Below are 14,279 nucleotides of genomic sequence, written 5' to 3'. Positions count from 1 at the left end.
GATAGTATATGAACTCTGGCACGATGGGCGACCCTCTCAAATCGGTCGGCCACGACATGGAATCAAAGGGGACTGTTAATGCTCAGACCGATATTGAGCGTGTCGCTACAGCGTCAACTGAGATCAAAGGCTCTGCTACAGCGATCAATCCTGAGGATGTCGGATACCACCGCTCCCTGACCAGGCGCAAGGTGATGATGATGACTTTTGGGGCTGGTATTGGCACCGGACTCTGGGTTGGAACTGGGCAGGCCTTGTACTACGGTATGCCTATCGATATTGGTATTTATAGATATACTGATGAAGACAGCCGGTCCTGCTGGGCTCGCCATCACTTATACTCTGACAGCGTAAGTGTTTATAGCCCAAACTCGGGGTACATTGCTGACAGCTGGCTAGGATCATTGTCTACGCCCAATACTCTTCAATTGGAGAGATGACTACGTACATGCCAGTCCACGGAGGCTTTATTCGCCAGTGTTCCGAGTTCGTGGACCCAGCATTTGGCTTTGCTATCGGTATCAACTTCTGGTTTGCCGTGAGTAGACACCTCCCTCCAACATCCTTGGCCATTGCTCACTGCGCAGTGGGTGATGATCATTCCAGCAGAAATCACAGCAGCTGTAAGTGTCCTGCAGTTCTGGGGGCAGACGAACGCCCTCCCCTTGGCTGCGTATATAACCATCTTCCTCGTCGTCATGGCCTTTGCCAATATCTTCCACGTCCGGGTGTACGGCTACATCGAGTACTACATGTCGTTTATCAAATGCCTCGCTGTCGTACTTATGATATTTTTCATGTTCATCATGACATCTGGAGGCATCGCTGCGACCAACGGGCCCATCATTTTCCACTACTGGAAGTCACCTGGGGCATTCCACAACGGGATCAAGGGAATTGCAAAGAGTTTTGTGCAAGCTGCGTTTAGTTTCGGCGGAGGTATATACAACCTATCATTTCTCGTGTCTATATTGGTCCTTACACTCCCAGGCGAACACATCGCAGTCATAGCTGGCGAAGTCGCCGACCCCCGACATACAATCAAGAAAACCGTCCGCCCTGTCTTCTGGCGCATGTTCACCTTCTTCGTTGTCAACATCTGGCTCGTCGGTATGTGCGTTCCCTATGACGACCCGGATCTCGTCAGCGGCAGCGGAACCCTGGGCAGCCCGTTCGTGATTGCCCTCAAGCGCGCTGATGTCTGGGGCCTGGCGCACGCAATCAACGGGTTCATTTTCCTCAGTGTCATCAGCTGCGGCATTACGAGCGTATATGTTGCCAGTCGCAGTCTCACGGCCTTGGCCGATCTGCATATCATCCACGGATTCTTTGGCAAGAAGGATAAGAGTGGAAGACCATTTGTCTCGATTGCGATCTGTTTGATTCTGGGTGGTGGGCTCTGCTACCTGAATGTCGATAGCACGGGGAGTATTGTCTATGGCTGGTTTTCGTCTTTGGTAGGCCTTTCATCCACATCTCGCTTTTTCTGTCACTAACCTTTAACTGTCAGGTCGCAATTGCTACGCTCTTCCAATGGGCCTCGATCTATATCGCGCATCTTCGCTTCCGACAGGGCCTGCGCGCCCAGGGGAAGAATCTCCGCGGTCTACCATTCAAGGGCCTCCTAACGCCGTACGCTCAATACCTTAGCCTGGTTATTGTTCTGTTTATATTCGGGTGCGAGTTCTACCTTGCCTGTTTCCCGTTCGGGGAGAAGGGGTCTGCGAAGAGCTTCTTCTCGACGTATCTTGCGGCGCCGTTGTTCTTTTTTGATTACTTTGCTTACAAGGTGAGCTATTTTTCTACCTGCCTTACGTTTGTATAGAAGTATTTGGGGGTACGGGAGTGGTATTAACATGCTACAGTGGTGGTTCAAGACGAGGATCGTCAGGGGCAGCGAGATGGACTTCTCGCCGGCGATTGTCTTCGACGAGCAGGATCGTGCGAGAGAGATGAATCAGGAGGCAGAAGGGGAGAAAGGGCAGAAGACACCATGGCTGAAACGTGTACAATATGTGGTTTTTGGTTAGCGTCGTCACGATCGTTATTCATATCAGGGAATTCATCACTATTCGCAATTTATCCACTCTGAAAGGGAGAAAAGACATTAGGGTCCAGTGCAAAACCATCACTCGGCCATGTATTAAGCAGACCCTGCACTTCGCTTCCCTCTCCGAGTCGTGGCTCTGAGTTCAGGAATGACAGCGGACTGAATGATGACAGTTCGAGGTCTGTTATGCCCCCGGGGTAGGTATCCTGCTTCATGGCATGTGTCCAGTGCTTGAATTGAGCGTAAGCTGAGGGCTCATCTTGGGAGGTATGTCTGTTACTATCAGCCTCATTCGCAGCTAGAGAGGACTGTCTAATCGCTGCATCGAGTGACTGGAGGTAAGAGATTTCAGACTCTGAGGAGCTCCCCCCAGTCATGCGCCGGATCATGGCCATTCCCCTGGTCAGTTCATCCTGGAACCGGTGCAGCTTGCGCGAGTTGAGTCGTTCGGCGAGTATGACCAGGAGTGCAGCACGGCATGAGCTGAACTCTGTATAGGACGCCCGACAGAGACCGGTATTAGTCGATAAGGAGTGCAGAATATCCAAAATCTTGAGGGCGCTTTTCACACAGCCCTGGACTAGAAGTGCTCGGGGATCACTGTCTGGATTCTCCACCGGAGAGTCTGTCCAGTCGCTGGCGAACATGAATGGGCGGCCCATGTAGACATAGATCAGTAGGTATGTCATCTTCAGATGTGAATTCTGGCGAAACAGCGAACTTGCTGGTGTTGTATCGCGGCATTCATTCGTCGATGGTAGTGAAACCCACCATTGCGCTATCTGCATTCGTAGTTGGATGAGACGGTCGAGGTACTCGGGGATGAAGCTTTTCGCGCAGTTTCGCAGTAGAGTACTGCAAGGCGATTAGTAAATGGTTTTCAAGAGTTAAACATACGCTTACAGTGTCTCTGATACTTCTCCCAGCCACGAGCTCAGCTTGATATATGCCATCATGTTGGCGTAATTAGGCGACGAAAAGGACAGCGCGTCGGATGGGAGGTCGGTGCTGATATCTGACTTTGCGATTGACGCCGGGCGGCCATGGAAGATGCTTATTCTCCTATTATCTGTTAATTACTGTCTAAACTGAAGATTTCTGAGACCCGACACACTTATCAAGCGTACATGCGGTCCAAAAAACACGATTACGCGTTTCAATAATCCTGGGATCGCACTCGCCTACATATTTCCGATGCATTCCATTCTGAATGGCCATCTTGACTGCAATCCCCAGATAAGAGTAGGACAGCCCTCCGGTAGACAGAGGTAGTGCGTAAAGCGCAAGCAGGAGAAAGGCCTGTACGCTCTCGTGGGACGCAACCAGGAGTACATCAGGCACCAGACGGCACGCGATATGGTACAACGAGAGCCCGACCGAGTCTTCTGAGCACAGATTCAGATCTTCATTAACTTCTTGGCCCTCTTCCATATGCGCGACTTGTGTTCCGACTGCAAGGACTGCAAAGAGTGAGCACACCCAGGGGATATCGCTAAGGGTGTATTCTGTCGATGCGGCGTAGCAGCGCTCAACCCGCTCGTGGACCCAGGATCGCTCCATGTAGAAGACATTCACGGCGGCGTATTTGAAGAACATGTCGATGAGAAACTCGGTGATCGGTCGTGGAGGCAGATGATTCATTGCCTGCGAGACAAGGTGGATGGAGGACTGGAGCTGCGTTGGCCGCCAGTACTCCTTGACCTGCAAGAATCAGCCAATATCCAATTTCATAATAATGACATATATCTCGCACCCTGAACCTCTCTATCTGACCGATCTTTCGGCGCAGCTTCTGCGAGAAATTCCAGTGCGAAAACTCCCCCGAGTAGTCTGCCAACATCAGCACCACGTCTCCCCCAGTACAAGGAACTCACGCGCGATATCCTTCGACACAAACTGCACATCGAACGGCTCATCCACGTTCGGTGCACCCCCCTGCATCGTCCCTTCAAGTCTCTCGACAATGCGACCGACATTTTCCTCGTCCAGCGACACGTTTCCCAGGAAGTGGCGCACGATCCGTTCCAAGCCCTCTACTCGCGGCGAGCTGTCTTGGCTGTGAACGCCACCGGAATAATATCTTCTCGAGAGGACGCTGCCACGGACTGTGCACGGTCGGCCAAGTCGTTGGCATCTCCAGCAAGGAGGCCCGCCTTCGCATTTTTCCTTCTGTCGCCGACAGGTGTCGCATCTGGTGCTGTTAGGGCTGGTCGAGTAGATAGAGTGCGACTTACGCCAGAGAGGCACGTCGTCTGCTGGGACGAGCTGTGTGATTACTGGCACTTCTTTCGTACGTTTCCATTGAAAGATCTGGTTGTTTCTAAACAGATCATGAATGACGGTCAGAGAGCCTGGGCTGGCACTCGTATCGATTCCTGCGCTATCAGTGAGGGGTCAGTCGGGGTAATCCTAACTTGTTCGGGCATAATCTGATTTCTTTATCTGCAGCGAGATATATTTGGTTCAGATGCAGATTAATGCAGGTGCTCTTTATCTCTGCCCTAACTTGCAGTAGGTGGTTGAGTACGGAGTATACGCAGCGCCCGCACCGATGCCCTTGCAGATAGAGCTAGATATTAAACTTCAACGTTATACTCTATAAGAAATGTGGTTTCCCACAGTTGGGCTTTCGCATTGTCAATCCTCAACCCAGACATTCCGCCCTGACTGTCGTGGATTGATGGCTGTCAGAGATGAGCCCTATACACGCGCATCCCCTTAATCCAACGGCAACGCTTCTCTTGTTTGTTATTGGTTAATTTTGGGGTAAACAAATGCGAGCGCCGGAATGGTGTGCATTTAGCTGCGTTGCTTTTGGAGAGATCACAGTGGCAGGCTCTTCGTGGCTACAGGTTGATTGTGCATCAGCACAAGATCCAGCACAAACATAGCATAAGCCAGCACAAAGAAGCACAAATTGCAGTCGGAAATAAATACGTAGCTCTGTCTTCTTGACAAGTCCGAGACTTGGTACGTAAACGAGGTCTCCTGCCCGAGAGGTTTCTAGTTCGTCGCCGTTCCAAGGCTGATACTCGCTCTGGACAGCGTTATTGGCCGTCGTCGATGCCAGTGCGAGGTTCCCCTGAGAATGATTCTGGAGAAGAGCGTGGAGCATGACCCAAATGAAGGTGAAGTTCAAACCAATAATGATCCAATTATGCAAACAGATTATTTCTCCACGGTGGAGGAGCCAAGAACGTTGTGCTCCACGCCTTTTGGCATTTCTTCACTCCTTCTACAGCACAGATGCCAAAAGATAGCCCCAACCTACGGTGTAGAATCAGCAGCCAGTCCTGGATAGCTCTCTACAGTGCATACTCGGATCTGCTGTCAAAGACGACACCACGAACGGCGCTGCGCCGCTGACTCGCATGCTGCTGGGAATCATGAGCGCCACACACAGCAAGTGGAACCCAGGAGACAAACTTGCAAGTTAATCTGGAGAATTTGTCTGGCACTGGCAAATCGGCATTGAAAATCAACCCCCTGGAACATGAAGTCCCCACTGTCTCTTGAGATACTCCGTTTTGCCGCGTCCACAAGCCCCTTGGCAGTCAAATCGTTCATCCTGCTCCGCGTGGCATGCGTCAGCGTCTGTCTTGCTTTTTGATCCATGGCGTTCATTATTTATCCTACTCAGCTTCCCTCGGCTGCTCGAGGGGTGCGCTGCTCATTTTCCGCCCTGCCCTGATGTATTGCGCCGCGTCTCGCCGTTGCCTTGAGCACCGGCGTTTCTTCTTCTGGCCGGCGATTGCGAGTGCGATCGTGGGTCTTCTTTACCTGTTTTACGTTTTTGTAGTGCCGCAGCTGCTGCGATTCGATTTCCGCTTGGGATTGAGCTGGTACGACCTCGGCGCCCATGGCTTTGGCCCGTCGAGAGGCTATGTCTCCTTCGAAAATGAGTCGCCTGTCCTCCAGATTGTCGAGCCCGAGGGCAGCGCTGGATGTGACTCGCGCTATACGTTTTTCGCACCGCGCGGGGACTCGGTTCCCCAGCCTGGGCCCATGATTCTCGATGCCCAGGGGGAGCTGGTGTGGATGAAGCAGACCTGGGAGACAGTGCAGGACTTCAGAGTCCAGCAGTATCGCGGGGAGGACTACTTGACCTACTGGGAGGGCGACCAGGTCGAAGGGAGAGGGCTCGGGACGTGGTATATGGTGAGTAGCCGGCCATTTCCTGATGCCGAGCTGGCATTACAGGTAATGGACACTCTCTGACAGACTACCTACAGCTCGACTCGACCTATACGCCTCGCTACGTGATCAATCCGGTAGGAAACTACGGCGCCGACCTGCACGAATTCCATATCTCTCCCGACGATACAGCTCTGGTGACTATATATGACCCTACTCTGGCGGACTTGACCTCGGTTGGCGGCCCCGAGATAGGCTGGATATACGATGGTTTATTCCAGGAAATCGATATTGCAACTGGCGAGTTGATCTTCGAATGGCGAGCATCAGAGCACCTCGATATCAACAACACATACCACCCTCTAACGGCGTCGGCGGGCAATCGACGCGACTCTGCCTTTGATTACTTCCATATAAACAGCGTCGACAAGGATACAGATGGGAACTACCTCATTTCAGCGAGACACTTCCACACAGTCATCTGTGTCTCGAAGGATACGGGCGAAATTCTCTGGACTCTTGGTGGCAAGGCAAACGACTTCCAGGACCTCTCCGACGGTAAAGCGACGAACTTTGCCTGGCAGCATGACGCTCGCTGGCATCCAGGCATGAATGCTATGACCATCTTCGACAACACAGCCCATTCCGGTGAGGACCCGGCGGCTGCCAGCCGGGGCATGCTCGTCTCGCTTGATATCCCTAACCGGCAAGCGACTCTGCGCCGCGAGTATTACCACCCGCTTCACATCCAGACCGTCTCTCAGGGCAATGTGCAGCTCCTGAATGGCACCGACCGTGTCCTCGTTGCCTGGGGTCACAGTGCAGCATACAGCGAGTTCAGCGCGGATGGGCAAGTGGAATGCAATGTGCACTTCGGGGCCTCCGCCTACTTCGGTTTCGGGCGCGTCGTCTCCTACCGTGTGTTCAAGGAAGACTGGACTGGGAACCCGCAGACTGAGCCTGATGCTGTCGTGTCTGGGGACATGGTCTACGTGAGCTGGAACGGTGCAACCGAAGTTGCAGCCTGGCGGCTTGAGACGCTAGATTTCAGCATCAACAACACTACAACCGGCGAGCTGGACCTCGACGGTGATGCTGTTGCGATAGGGGAATTCGCAAAGACAGGATTCGAGACAGGGATTCCCCTCCCCAACGACTTTGATAGCCCGATATTCCGTCTGGCAGCACTGGATGCGCAGGGGAATGTTCTGCAGGTTACAGCCCCACTGCAACGAGATTCTGATGAATCTTCCCTTGATGATGTGCTTGATCTACACTACTTCATTCTTGGAATCGCCGTTGTCGCCGGTATTTGCGGCCTTGCTGCTGCGGTGTACCGAATGTGGCCTTCATGTCGTGGTCGCCGCAATGCTCCTTGGCGTCGCAATGAATACCATCTGATTCCAGTCCATGAGCGTGAGCGCAATGAGGCTAACCGTGATCCTCGCTGATTCTATTTGCTTGACCATGGCAAGAGGATCATTTTGCAGGCACCGCTGGAGCGTTGGTGCGGCCTTCCTAATGCGGAACAAGTGAGGCCTCACCTTCCGTTGCCTTTCACTCTCCCTCTTCAACAAGGCATCATCCTCAATTACTCCTCAACAGCATTAGCCACTACCCTCGATCTACTACTGCTTGCTGGATGATTGCCTCTTTGCACCGGCCGAAGACCGACATTGTCACAACCATGCAAACGCCAACGTCGGGGCAGATGGGCCGGGAGGACCAGATGAGGCTTGCGCGATGCCAATACCGTATGCTACATATGAAGCACAGCGACTACGAGCCTAGCGACCTCAGGAGCGGCCGGGTGTCGATTATGAAGAAGGTCATGGAGCTATTCCCAAGCTTGGAGCTGCCGGACTACCTCCTCACGCTAGAAAGACTGGCGTACATGGAGCAAGGGCAGCATTTGCTCGAGGACCACGCCTATGAGTTCAAGCAACTTGCATACACCCTCCCATCCAAGTATGAATCACTCACCGTGACCTGGTTCGTCCGCAGTGTGGCCGATCGGGACTCAAGGAAGATCTTGAACGGCATACTTGCCAGCTTTACGTGCACTGGAATGGAGTGTAGTCTGGAAGATATCATTCAGATAGCAATGGCGGTCGACGAGGTCGAGCTGGACGACCCCCAACCGGAGAAGCCGACGGAACAGTCGGAGACCGATATCAAGTTGCTCATGGACGTTGTTGCTGTCCAGAAGATTATCGTCGAGACCCTGGCGGACCGACTTTCACAGCTACAGTCGTCGAGCCCTGATGCGCAGGGCGACTATATACAAGACCACACCGCTCAGGAAACAAATCAACTGCCCTCAGAGACACAACCAGAGTGTCCAGCCTGCGCCCAGCAATAGACTTGCTGCACTGGGGCATGACTTGGGTGATTGCGAGGTGGGCCAGCATTTTCAACGTTACAAGGATAACACTCTTCATTCATGTATCTCTTCATTCATTCGAGATATGTATGTACTGGACTCTATTGATATCATCATGTCGTGTGAAGGATTGGTATCGGTTGTCTAAACGTTGAAATATAATCACACTCATGAAAACTCAGTATTCAAGTGTCTGCTTGATGGCGTCGTAGATTCCTGTCTCTGATTAGCGAAGTAATACTTAGTAGGTGCGTTGAGTACTCACTCGCAACATCAGGGAGAATCAGCTTCTCGTACGTGAGACCGGTATGTGTACTCCATCCTGCCACCCGCTTAACTGGAGCTTCCAGTCTCAAGAAGGCGCCTTCTTGGATAGTCGCCGCTACCTCAGCACCAACGCCATAGTTTATCATACTCTCGTGTACGACAATGGCCCTCCCCGTCTTCCTCACACTGTCCAATACTGTTTGCCGATCCCATGGGTATATCGTCCGCAAGTCGATCAGCTCCACGCTTGCGCCCAGGGCCTTTTCAGCGGCCGCAATAGCTGCTGAGCAGAGGTACATTGGCTGGCCATATGAGATGATCGTAACATCATTACCTGGTTTCACGACCTCCGCCTTGTTCAGAGGGATGGTGTAGTATTCGTTGGGGACGTGCTCGACGGTGGCACGGTAGAGCACCTTTGGTTCCATGAAAACAACCGGGTTTCTGCTTTCAAAAATTGAAGAAAGCAAAAGGCCCTTAGCTTGTGATGGTGAGCGGGGGACAACAACTTGGACACCGGGGACATGTGCGAACAGCGCTTCTGGTGATTGTGAATGGTACCTATACAACAGACACGGACACACATGGTTAGCCGAAGTCGTATTTCACATTCGTATTAAGCGCCAACTCACAAAGCTCCATGTCCCACAGCGCCGCATGGCATCCGAACTACCATTCCGCCTACATTCCCTCCGGTCGCTCCCTCGCGGTATCGAAATTTAGCCGCCTCGTTGACGATCTGGTCAAACGCGGGGAAGACATAGTCTGCGAATTGGATCTCCGCGACGGGCTTCATTCCCTCTGCCGCAGCACCAATCGCAAATCCTACAATCCCTTGTTCTGTCAACGGTGTATTGAAGACTCTCTCTGAGCCGAACTCCGTCTGCAAGTCCATGGAGCACCGGAAGACGCCGCCAAAGGCAACGTCTTCGCCGAAGAGCATGACCTGGCTGGATTTCGACAGCGCGGTTCGGAGTCCGGCATTTATGGCTTGGTATAGGTTCATGGATTTGGACGTGCTGGACGGAGGAAGATCGAAGGCATTAGAGAGCGAGGAGGAGGAGTGGTGCAGCAGCGGCGTGGATTTGTAGTCGATGGGGAGGTTGAGGCGTGTTGAAGGCGTTGGAGCAGTTGAGTAGCTCCGGCCGCAGAGACGCGGGACACGGTGAGGCCGTAGAAGAGAAGCCATGGTGAGTATAGGGAGAGAAGCAGGATTAGACAAGAGCGACGGTATCTTTCTCTCTCCCTTTCTGCTTTTATTCCCCAGAGTCACCAGTGAGTTCATGCGGGGAATGCCGCGGATAACCGAGCCTGTTGCTGCCTGACGGACCTGGCAGACACGCGCACGCGTCCGTCGCGAGTGCTGCCTTCATGCCTTGCAGCCTTGGTGCCTCGCAAGTGTCTGGCTGGCCGACCGGCAGTGCTCCGATTCATGTCTCACCGAGCTTTCTCCCACTTCGGCTCTCAGCCCCAGAAATGCCAAAGCAATACCGGACCATCCATTGGCTGCTGGTTAGTAATTCGTCGCCTGCAATAATAGCGAGACCGGAGTATTAAGCAGCGACTCCTGCATACTCGCGAGTCACATCGCATTTATTTGATGCTATCTACAGTACATACTACGTCGGCAAGACGAATTTATGTCATTCTTCTAGAAATCATGCTTGACAAACAACACTGTTTCTCGTCCAGTCGAATTGGAAGTTGAAAGTTTCTTGTGGTTTTGCGCTGCATTTACGTGTTGGTGGGGACAACGTCACAGGTTAAACATATTCCCACCTGCTAATCAAGGCATTCAACTTACTCCAATGTACATTCAGGCTCCTCCGATGCCGCTTATCCGATCTGTCCTGTCGCCGTTCCATGTTCAATTCGAATCCCCGCTTCGGCCTGGATTCATTGTTTTCTCAATCGACATGCGAAACCGCCGACCTGAGATCGGAGCCATCCAGCATACATAACCTTGCGTGGTTCTTACACCCAGATTTATGACGCAAGGTCCAGTGTCCCCTTGCTTCACCAATCATGGATCGGCAACGAGTGGCTGAGCGAGCTCTCCATGATCAGTCCAACATTCTTCCCCGTGCCCAGCTACTGGTCGTTTTCACAGGGCTGGCAATATCTTTGCTTATTACCTTTGTGGACCAAAATGGCATCAGCGTCACACTGCCTACCATCGCCGCAGACCTTGATGCCCGGAACACCATATCCTGGGCAGGCACCTCGTCCTTGATTGCAAACACCACATTCACGGTTCTGTATGGCCGCCTCTCTGATATCTTCGGCCGCAAGGTCATTTATTTGTCCGCCCTCGTGTTACTCTGTATATCAGATGTGCTCTGCGGTGTATCAGCCACCCCCGAGATGTTTTATGTTTTCCGGGGGCTAGCCGGTATAGCTGGCGGTGGAGTCACTTCGCTGACTATGATCATTGTCTCTGATATTGTCACATTGCAACAGCGTGGCAAGTATCAAGGCATTCTCGGTGCTGCCATGGGGTTGGGAAATATAATCGGCCCATTTCTCGGCGCCGCCTTCATCATGAACGCAACTTGGAGAGGCTTCTTCTGGCTCATCGGTCCGCTAGCTGCATGTTCCGCACTGATAGGGTATTTCTTGATACCAAACAATCATAAGAAAGACAGCTTGTCCAATAGCGTGAAACGTATCGACTTTTTCGGGATACTCACATCCTCTGCTGGTGTTATTCTTTTACTTATTCCCATATCTGGCGGAGGGTCGTATTTCAACTGGGACTCTGCCATGGTGATAAGTATGCTTGCCATCGGAGGCTGCTCGCTGATTGTGTTCTTACTTGTTGAGTGGAAAGTGGCAGCCCTCCCCATGCTTCCAGGTAGAGTCCTCTCTCGCGTCCATATATACCTGAGCTGACCGTTCGCAGTCGTCTTGTTCAAAAACAAGGTTATTTGCGCCCTGTTCCTCCAGACGTTCCTTCTGGGTGGTGTTTACCAAGCATATCTCTACTACCTTCCCTTGTACTACCAGAACGCCCGCGGCTGGAACCCAATTGTCTCGGCTGCTTTGACATGCCCAATGATGGTTTGCCATTCACTCACGTCTATTGCATCGGGCCAGTATATTTCCCGCCGCAAGCGATATGGCGAATTGATCTGGATTGGCTTTGGCCTGTGGACACTGTGAGTATCGGTATCAAGGATCTTTCCCGCCATTGACACTTGCTAAATAAGCTTTTAGCGGCGCCGGCCTCATGATCAGGTTCGACCGTACCACCAGCCCAGCTGTCATCGCAGTGTCCGTTGGCATTGCTGGCATAGGGATCGGGAGCACTTTCCAACCCACAATGATTGCATGTCAAGCCCACTGCACAAAGGCCCAACGAGCAGTGGTCATCTCAGATCGCAACTTCTTTCGTTGCCTCGGAGGTGCATGCGGGCTCGCTGTGTCTGCGGCCCTTCTTCAAGCCGTTCTTCGCTCTAACCTTCCTGAAGCATACAAAGATCTTGCCCATTCTACATACACCCTTCCGTCAAGGGATGGAATTTCGGATGCGAACTGGGAGAGCATCGTGGATGCATACGTGGCTGCTTCTCGAGCAGTGTTCATCTTGCAGGTTCCACTGATCGGGGCATGCTTTTTGCTGTGCGCATTCGTCCGGGACCGAGGGCTGGAACGACCGAAGGATCCAGATGAGAAGGCTGCTAGCGATCAACATCAGCGTAAAGAAAGTCAGCCAACTAACGAGCCCGCTTCCCAACATCCCGAAGCAGAGCAAGCCAAGGCGAATGGTCACTCCGCTAGGACCTAGGTCACTCCCAGAACCCCTGCTAGAATGGTAGACGTCGATACGTTCTTTCGAGAGCCCAGTGGTATTTTATCACCCAGCCTTAGAAGTCAATACCATCTCCAATGCTTTAGTTACCGTGTTGCCCGGACATGCATTTCAGACCCACGGCTGGACGCCCGATCGACCTCGGCGGTTGACCCCGCATCGCCTCCATGAAACTGGAATACCCGCTTACTCCTTATATCCCAAACACTCACGTCTCCCTCAACACAGTGGGCAGTAAATCAGCACCATACACTCTTCACAATGACTGACGCAGCCAAACCCCCATGTCATGTTAACGGCACAGCGTTTATCACGGGTGGTGCCTCCGGTACGACCGCTACTTCCTCGACACCCATATACAGAACAGGATGCTAACAACGTCAAGGCATCGGAAAGACTGTAGCCCATGTATTTGCTCAAAATGGTATAGAAGGCCTAGCCCTGGCAGATGTCAGCGTCCCCAACCTCGAATCCGTGCAAGCAGAACTTCGCGAGAAATACCCCCACGTCCGCGTCGAAATATTCACCGTCGACGTAACGCAAGAGGACCAAATAGCTGCCGCTGTGCAATCAGTCGCCGCCAAATTTGGTCGTATTGATATCTCCATCCACGGCGCTGGTATTGCGGGTAACCCGGCTCCAACGCACGAACTTCCACTATCGGACTGGCAGCGCGTCATTGATGTCAACCAGACGGGGGTGATGTTATGCGACAAATGGGTTATTCAGCAGATGCTGAAGCAGGAGTGAGCAATCTCTCCCTCGTTGTCTATTATACATACGTCTGTTGCTGACACCTTTAAGATTGCGCCCAGGATATGAAGGACGTGGGATTATCGTCAATCTCGCTTCGATGTACGGAATCCAAAGTCCCGACGGGTCATTTGGAATCATTGCGTATACGACCTCGAAACACGGTACAGTACCTACGCCTTTGTTTTTCTACATTCCTCTAGAACATAGGCTAATAAGCAATTATTATAATAGCGGTTGTTGGACTGACTAAATTTGTATGCTACTTTACTCCCCCCCTTTCGTAACAGCCACAGAATCCTAACTGAACCAGGATGGAAGAGCATACGCAAAAGACGGAATTCGCATCAACGCCATATGTCCCGGGTAAGCTCCCTCCCAGTGTAATTTTCATAATATCCAATAAAAGAAACTGACGTAATCATGTGGCAGCTACGTCGACACGCCTTTCACCACGGCGGCGATACAATCAGGAATTGCCGACGCGGAGATTGACAAGGCTGCTCTCAAACGGCCAGCTAGACCGGAGGAGATTGCTAATGCGATCCTCTTCCTCACGTCGAGCATGGGCAGTTATATGTGTGCCAACGCGCTAATTGTGGATGGAGGGACGACATCCTGAGAGATGAACTCTATCCACGGCTTGCTTAACTTTTCATTTGTTCGTTGGCCGTCATTCCGCCGTGCGCGGGTGGGTATGATATCTAGATGATGCTTGCCTGTATGCGAGGTTTGAAAGCTTCAGCTTCCTAATTTGTGCAGAAAGAAAGAGATTAACCAAGGTCAAGCTTATCTCGTATATATTATATTCTCTAGTTTCAGATGCAAATATATATATAAATAACTCATCACAAAACAGTAATGATCGCTCAAAGCGATTA

At 52.0% G+C, this 14,279-nt stretch overlaps 7 protein-coding genes across 7 annotated transcripts; 5 read left to right on the top strand and 2 right to left on the bottom strand.

Annotated features, from left to right (window-relative positions):
* Positions 1-56: 56 nt before the first annotated feature.
* On the top strand, positions 57-2,030 carry ASPSYDRAFT_160179 (uncharacterized protein; the record flags this gene model as incomplete). The annotated part of the gene is made up of 7 exons (XM_040842890.1): positions 57-264; positions 311-350; positions 400-538; positions 588-939; positions 991-1,457; positions 1,511-1,789; positions 1,866-2,030. The coding sequence occupies 7 exons, from the start codon at positions 57-59 to the stop codon at positions 2,028-2,030; spliced, it is 1,650 nt and encodes a 549-aa protein (XP_040698298.1).
* On the bottom strand, positions 1,953-4,612 carry ASPSYDRAFT_466627 (Zn(II)2Cys6 transcription factor). The gene is made up of 6 exons (XM_040847282.1): positions 4,285-4,612; positions 3,925-4,241; positions 3,804-3,880; positions 3,165-3,745; positions 2,954-3,112; positions 1,953-2,905 (listed from the first exon to the last, which is right to left on the bottom strand). The coding sequence occupies exons 1-6, from the start codon at positions 4,350-4,352 to the stop codon at positions 2,080-2,082; spliced, it is 2,028 nt and encodes a 675-aa protein (XP_040698297.1). The 5' UTR covers positions 4,353-4,612; the 3' UTR covers positions 1,953-2,079.
* A 1,128-nt stretch (positions 4,613-5,740) lies between these two features.
* On the top strand, positions 5,741-7,635 carry ASPSYDRAFT_209991 (arylsulfotransferase family protein; the record flags this gene model as incomplete). The annotated part of the gene is made up of 2 exons (XM_040843973.1): positions 5,741-6,208; positions 6,283-7,635. 2 exons carry the CDS (start codon positions 5,741-5,743, stop codon positions 7,633-7,635), a joined length of 1,821 nt encoding a protein of 606 aa, XP_040698296.1.
* A 96-nt stretch (positions 7,636-7,731) lies between these two features.
* Positions 7,732-8,815, top strand: ASPSYDRAFT_466375 (uncharacterized protein). The gene has a single exon (XM_040847279.1). The coding sequence runs from the start codon at positions 7,827-7,829 to the stop codon at positions 8,544-8,546; it is 720 nt and encodes a 239-aa protein (XP_040698295.1). The 5' UTR covers positions 7,732-7,826; the 3' UTR covers positions 8,547-8,815.
* On the bottom strand, positions 8,746-10,023 carry ASPSYDRAFT_160177 (uncharacterized protein; the record flags this gene model as incomplete). The annotated part of the gene is made up of 3 exons (XM_040842889.1): positions 8,746-8,783; positions 8,833-9,395; positions 9,467-10,023. 3 exons carry the CDS (start codon positions 10,021-10,023, stop codon positions 8,746-8,748), a joined length of 1,158 nt encoding a protein of 385 aa, XP_040698294.1.
* Positions 10,024-10,695: 672 nt separating this feature from the next.
* On the top strand, positions 10,696-13,088 carry ASPSYDRAFT_49605 (uncharacterized protein). Its single transcript, XM_040847868.1, has 4 exons — positions 10,696-11,688; positions 11,737-11,992; positions 12,051-12,973; positions 13,031-13,088. Exons 1-3 carry the CDS (start codon positions 10,860-10,862, stop codon positions 12,619-12,621), a joined length of 1,656 nt encoding a protein of 551 aa, XP_040698293.1. The 5' UTR covers positions 10,696-10,859; the 3' UTR covers positions 12,622-12,973; positions 13,031-13,088.
* Positions 13,030-14,020, top strand: ASPSYDRAFT_160575 (SDR family NAD(P)-dependent oxidoreductase; the record flags this gene model as incomplete). Its single annotated transcript, XM_040842922.1, has 5 exons — positions 13,030-13,391; positions 13,450-13,562; positions 13,633-13,655; positions 13,712-13,764; positions 13,831-14,020. Coding segments are annotated over 5 exons (741 nt in total), but the record flags the coding sequence as incomplete, so codon positions are not given.
* Between the last annotated feature and the right edge of the window lie 259 nt (positions 14,021-14,279).

Source organism: Aspergillus sydowii (assembly GCF_001890705.1).
Source record: "Aspergillus sydowii CBS 593.65 unplaced genomic scaffold ASPSYscaffold_13, whole genome shotgun sequence".
Taxonomy (NCBI): Eukaryota; Fungi; Ascomycota; class Eurotiomycetes; order Eurotiales; family Aspergillaceae; genus Aspergillus; species Aspergillus sydowii.
This window is presented reverse-complemented; position numbering and strand designations above follow the sequence as displayed.

Excerpts from the sequence above, each read along its gene's own strand:
- ASPSYDRAFT_49605 (XM_040847868.1), top strand. The coding sequence starts at position 10,860 with ATGGATCGGCAACGAGTGGCTGAGCGAGCTCTCCATGATCAGTCCAAC. Across the intron at positions 11,689-11,736 it reads AGCCCTCCCCATGCTTCCAG|TCGTCTTGTTCAAAAACAAG; the intron begins GTAGAGTCCTCT and ends GACCGTTCGCAG. Across the intron at positions 11,993-12,050 it reads GGCTTTGGCCTGTGGACACT|CGGCGCCGGCCTCATGATCA; the intron begins GTGAGTATCGGT and ends ATAAGCTTTTAG.
- ASPSYDRAFT_466627 (XM_040847282.1), bottom strand. The coding sequence starts at position 4,352 with ATGGAAACGTACGAAAGAAGTGCCAGTAATCACACAGCTCGTCCCAGC. Across the intron at positions 4,242-4,284 it reads AGACGACGTGCCTCTCTGGC|ATGCGACACCTGTCGGCGAC; the intron begins GTAAGTCGCACT and ends TAACAGCACCAG. Across the intron at positions 3,746-3,803 it reads GTCAGATAGAGAGGTTCAGG|GAGTACTGGCGGCCAACGCA; the intron begins GTGCGAGATATA and ends TTGCAGGTCAAG.
- ASPSYDRAFT_466375 (XM_040847279.1), top strand. The coding sequence starts at position 7,827 with ATGATTGCCTCTTTGCACCGGCCGAAGACCGACATTGTCACAACCATG.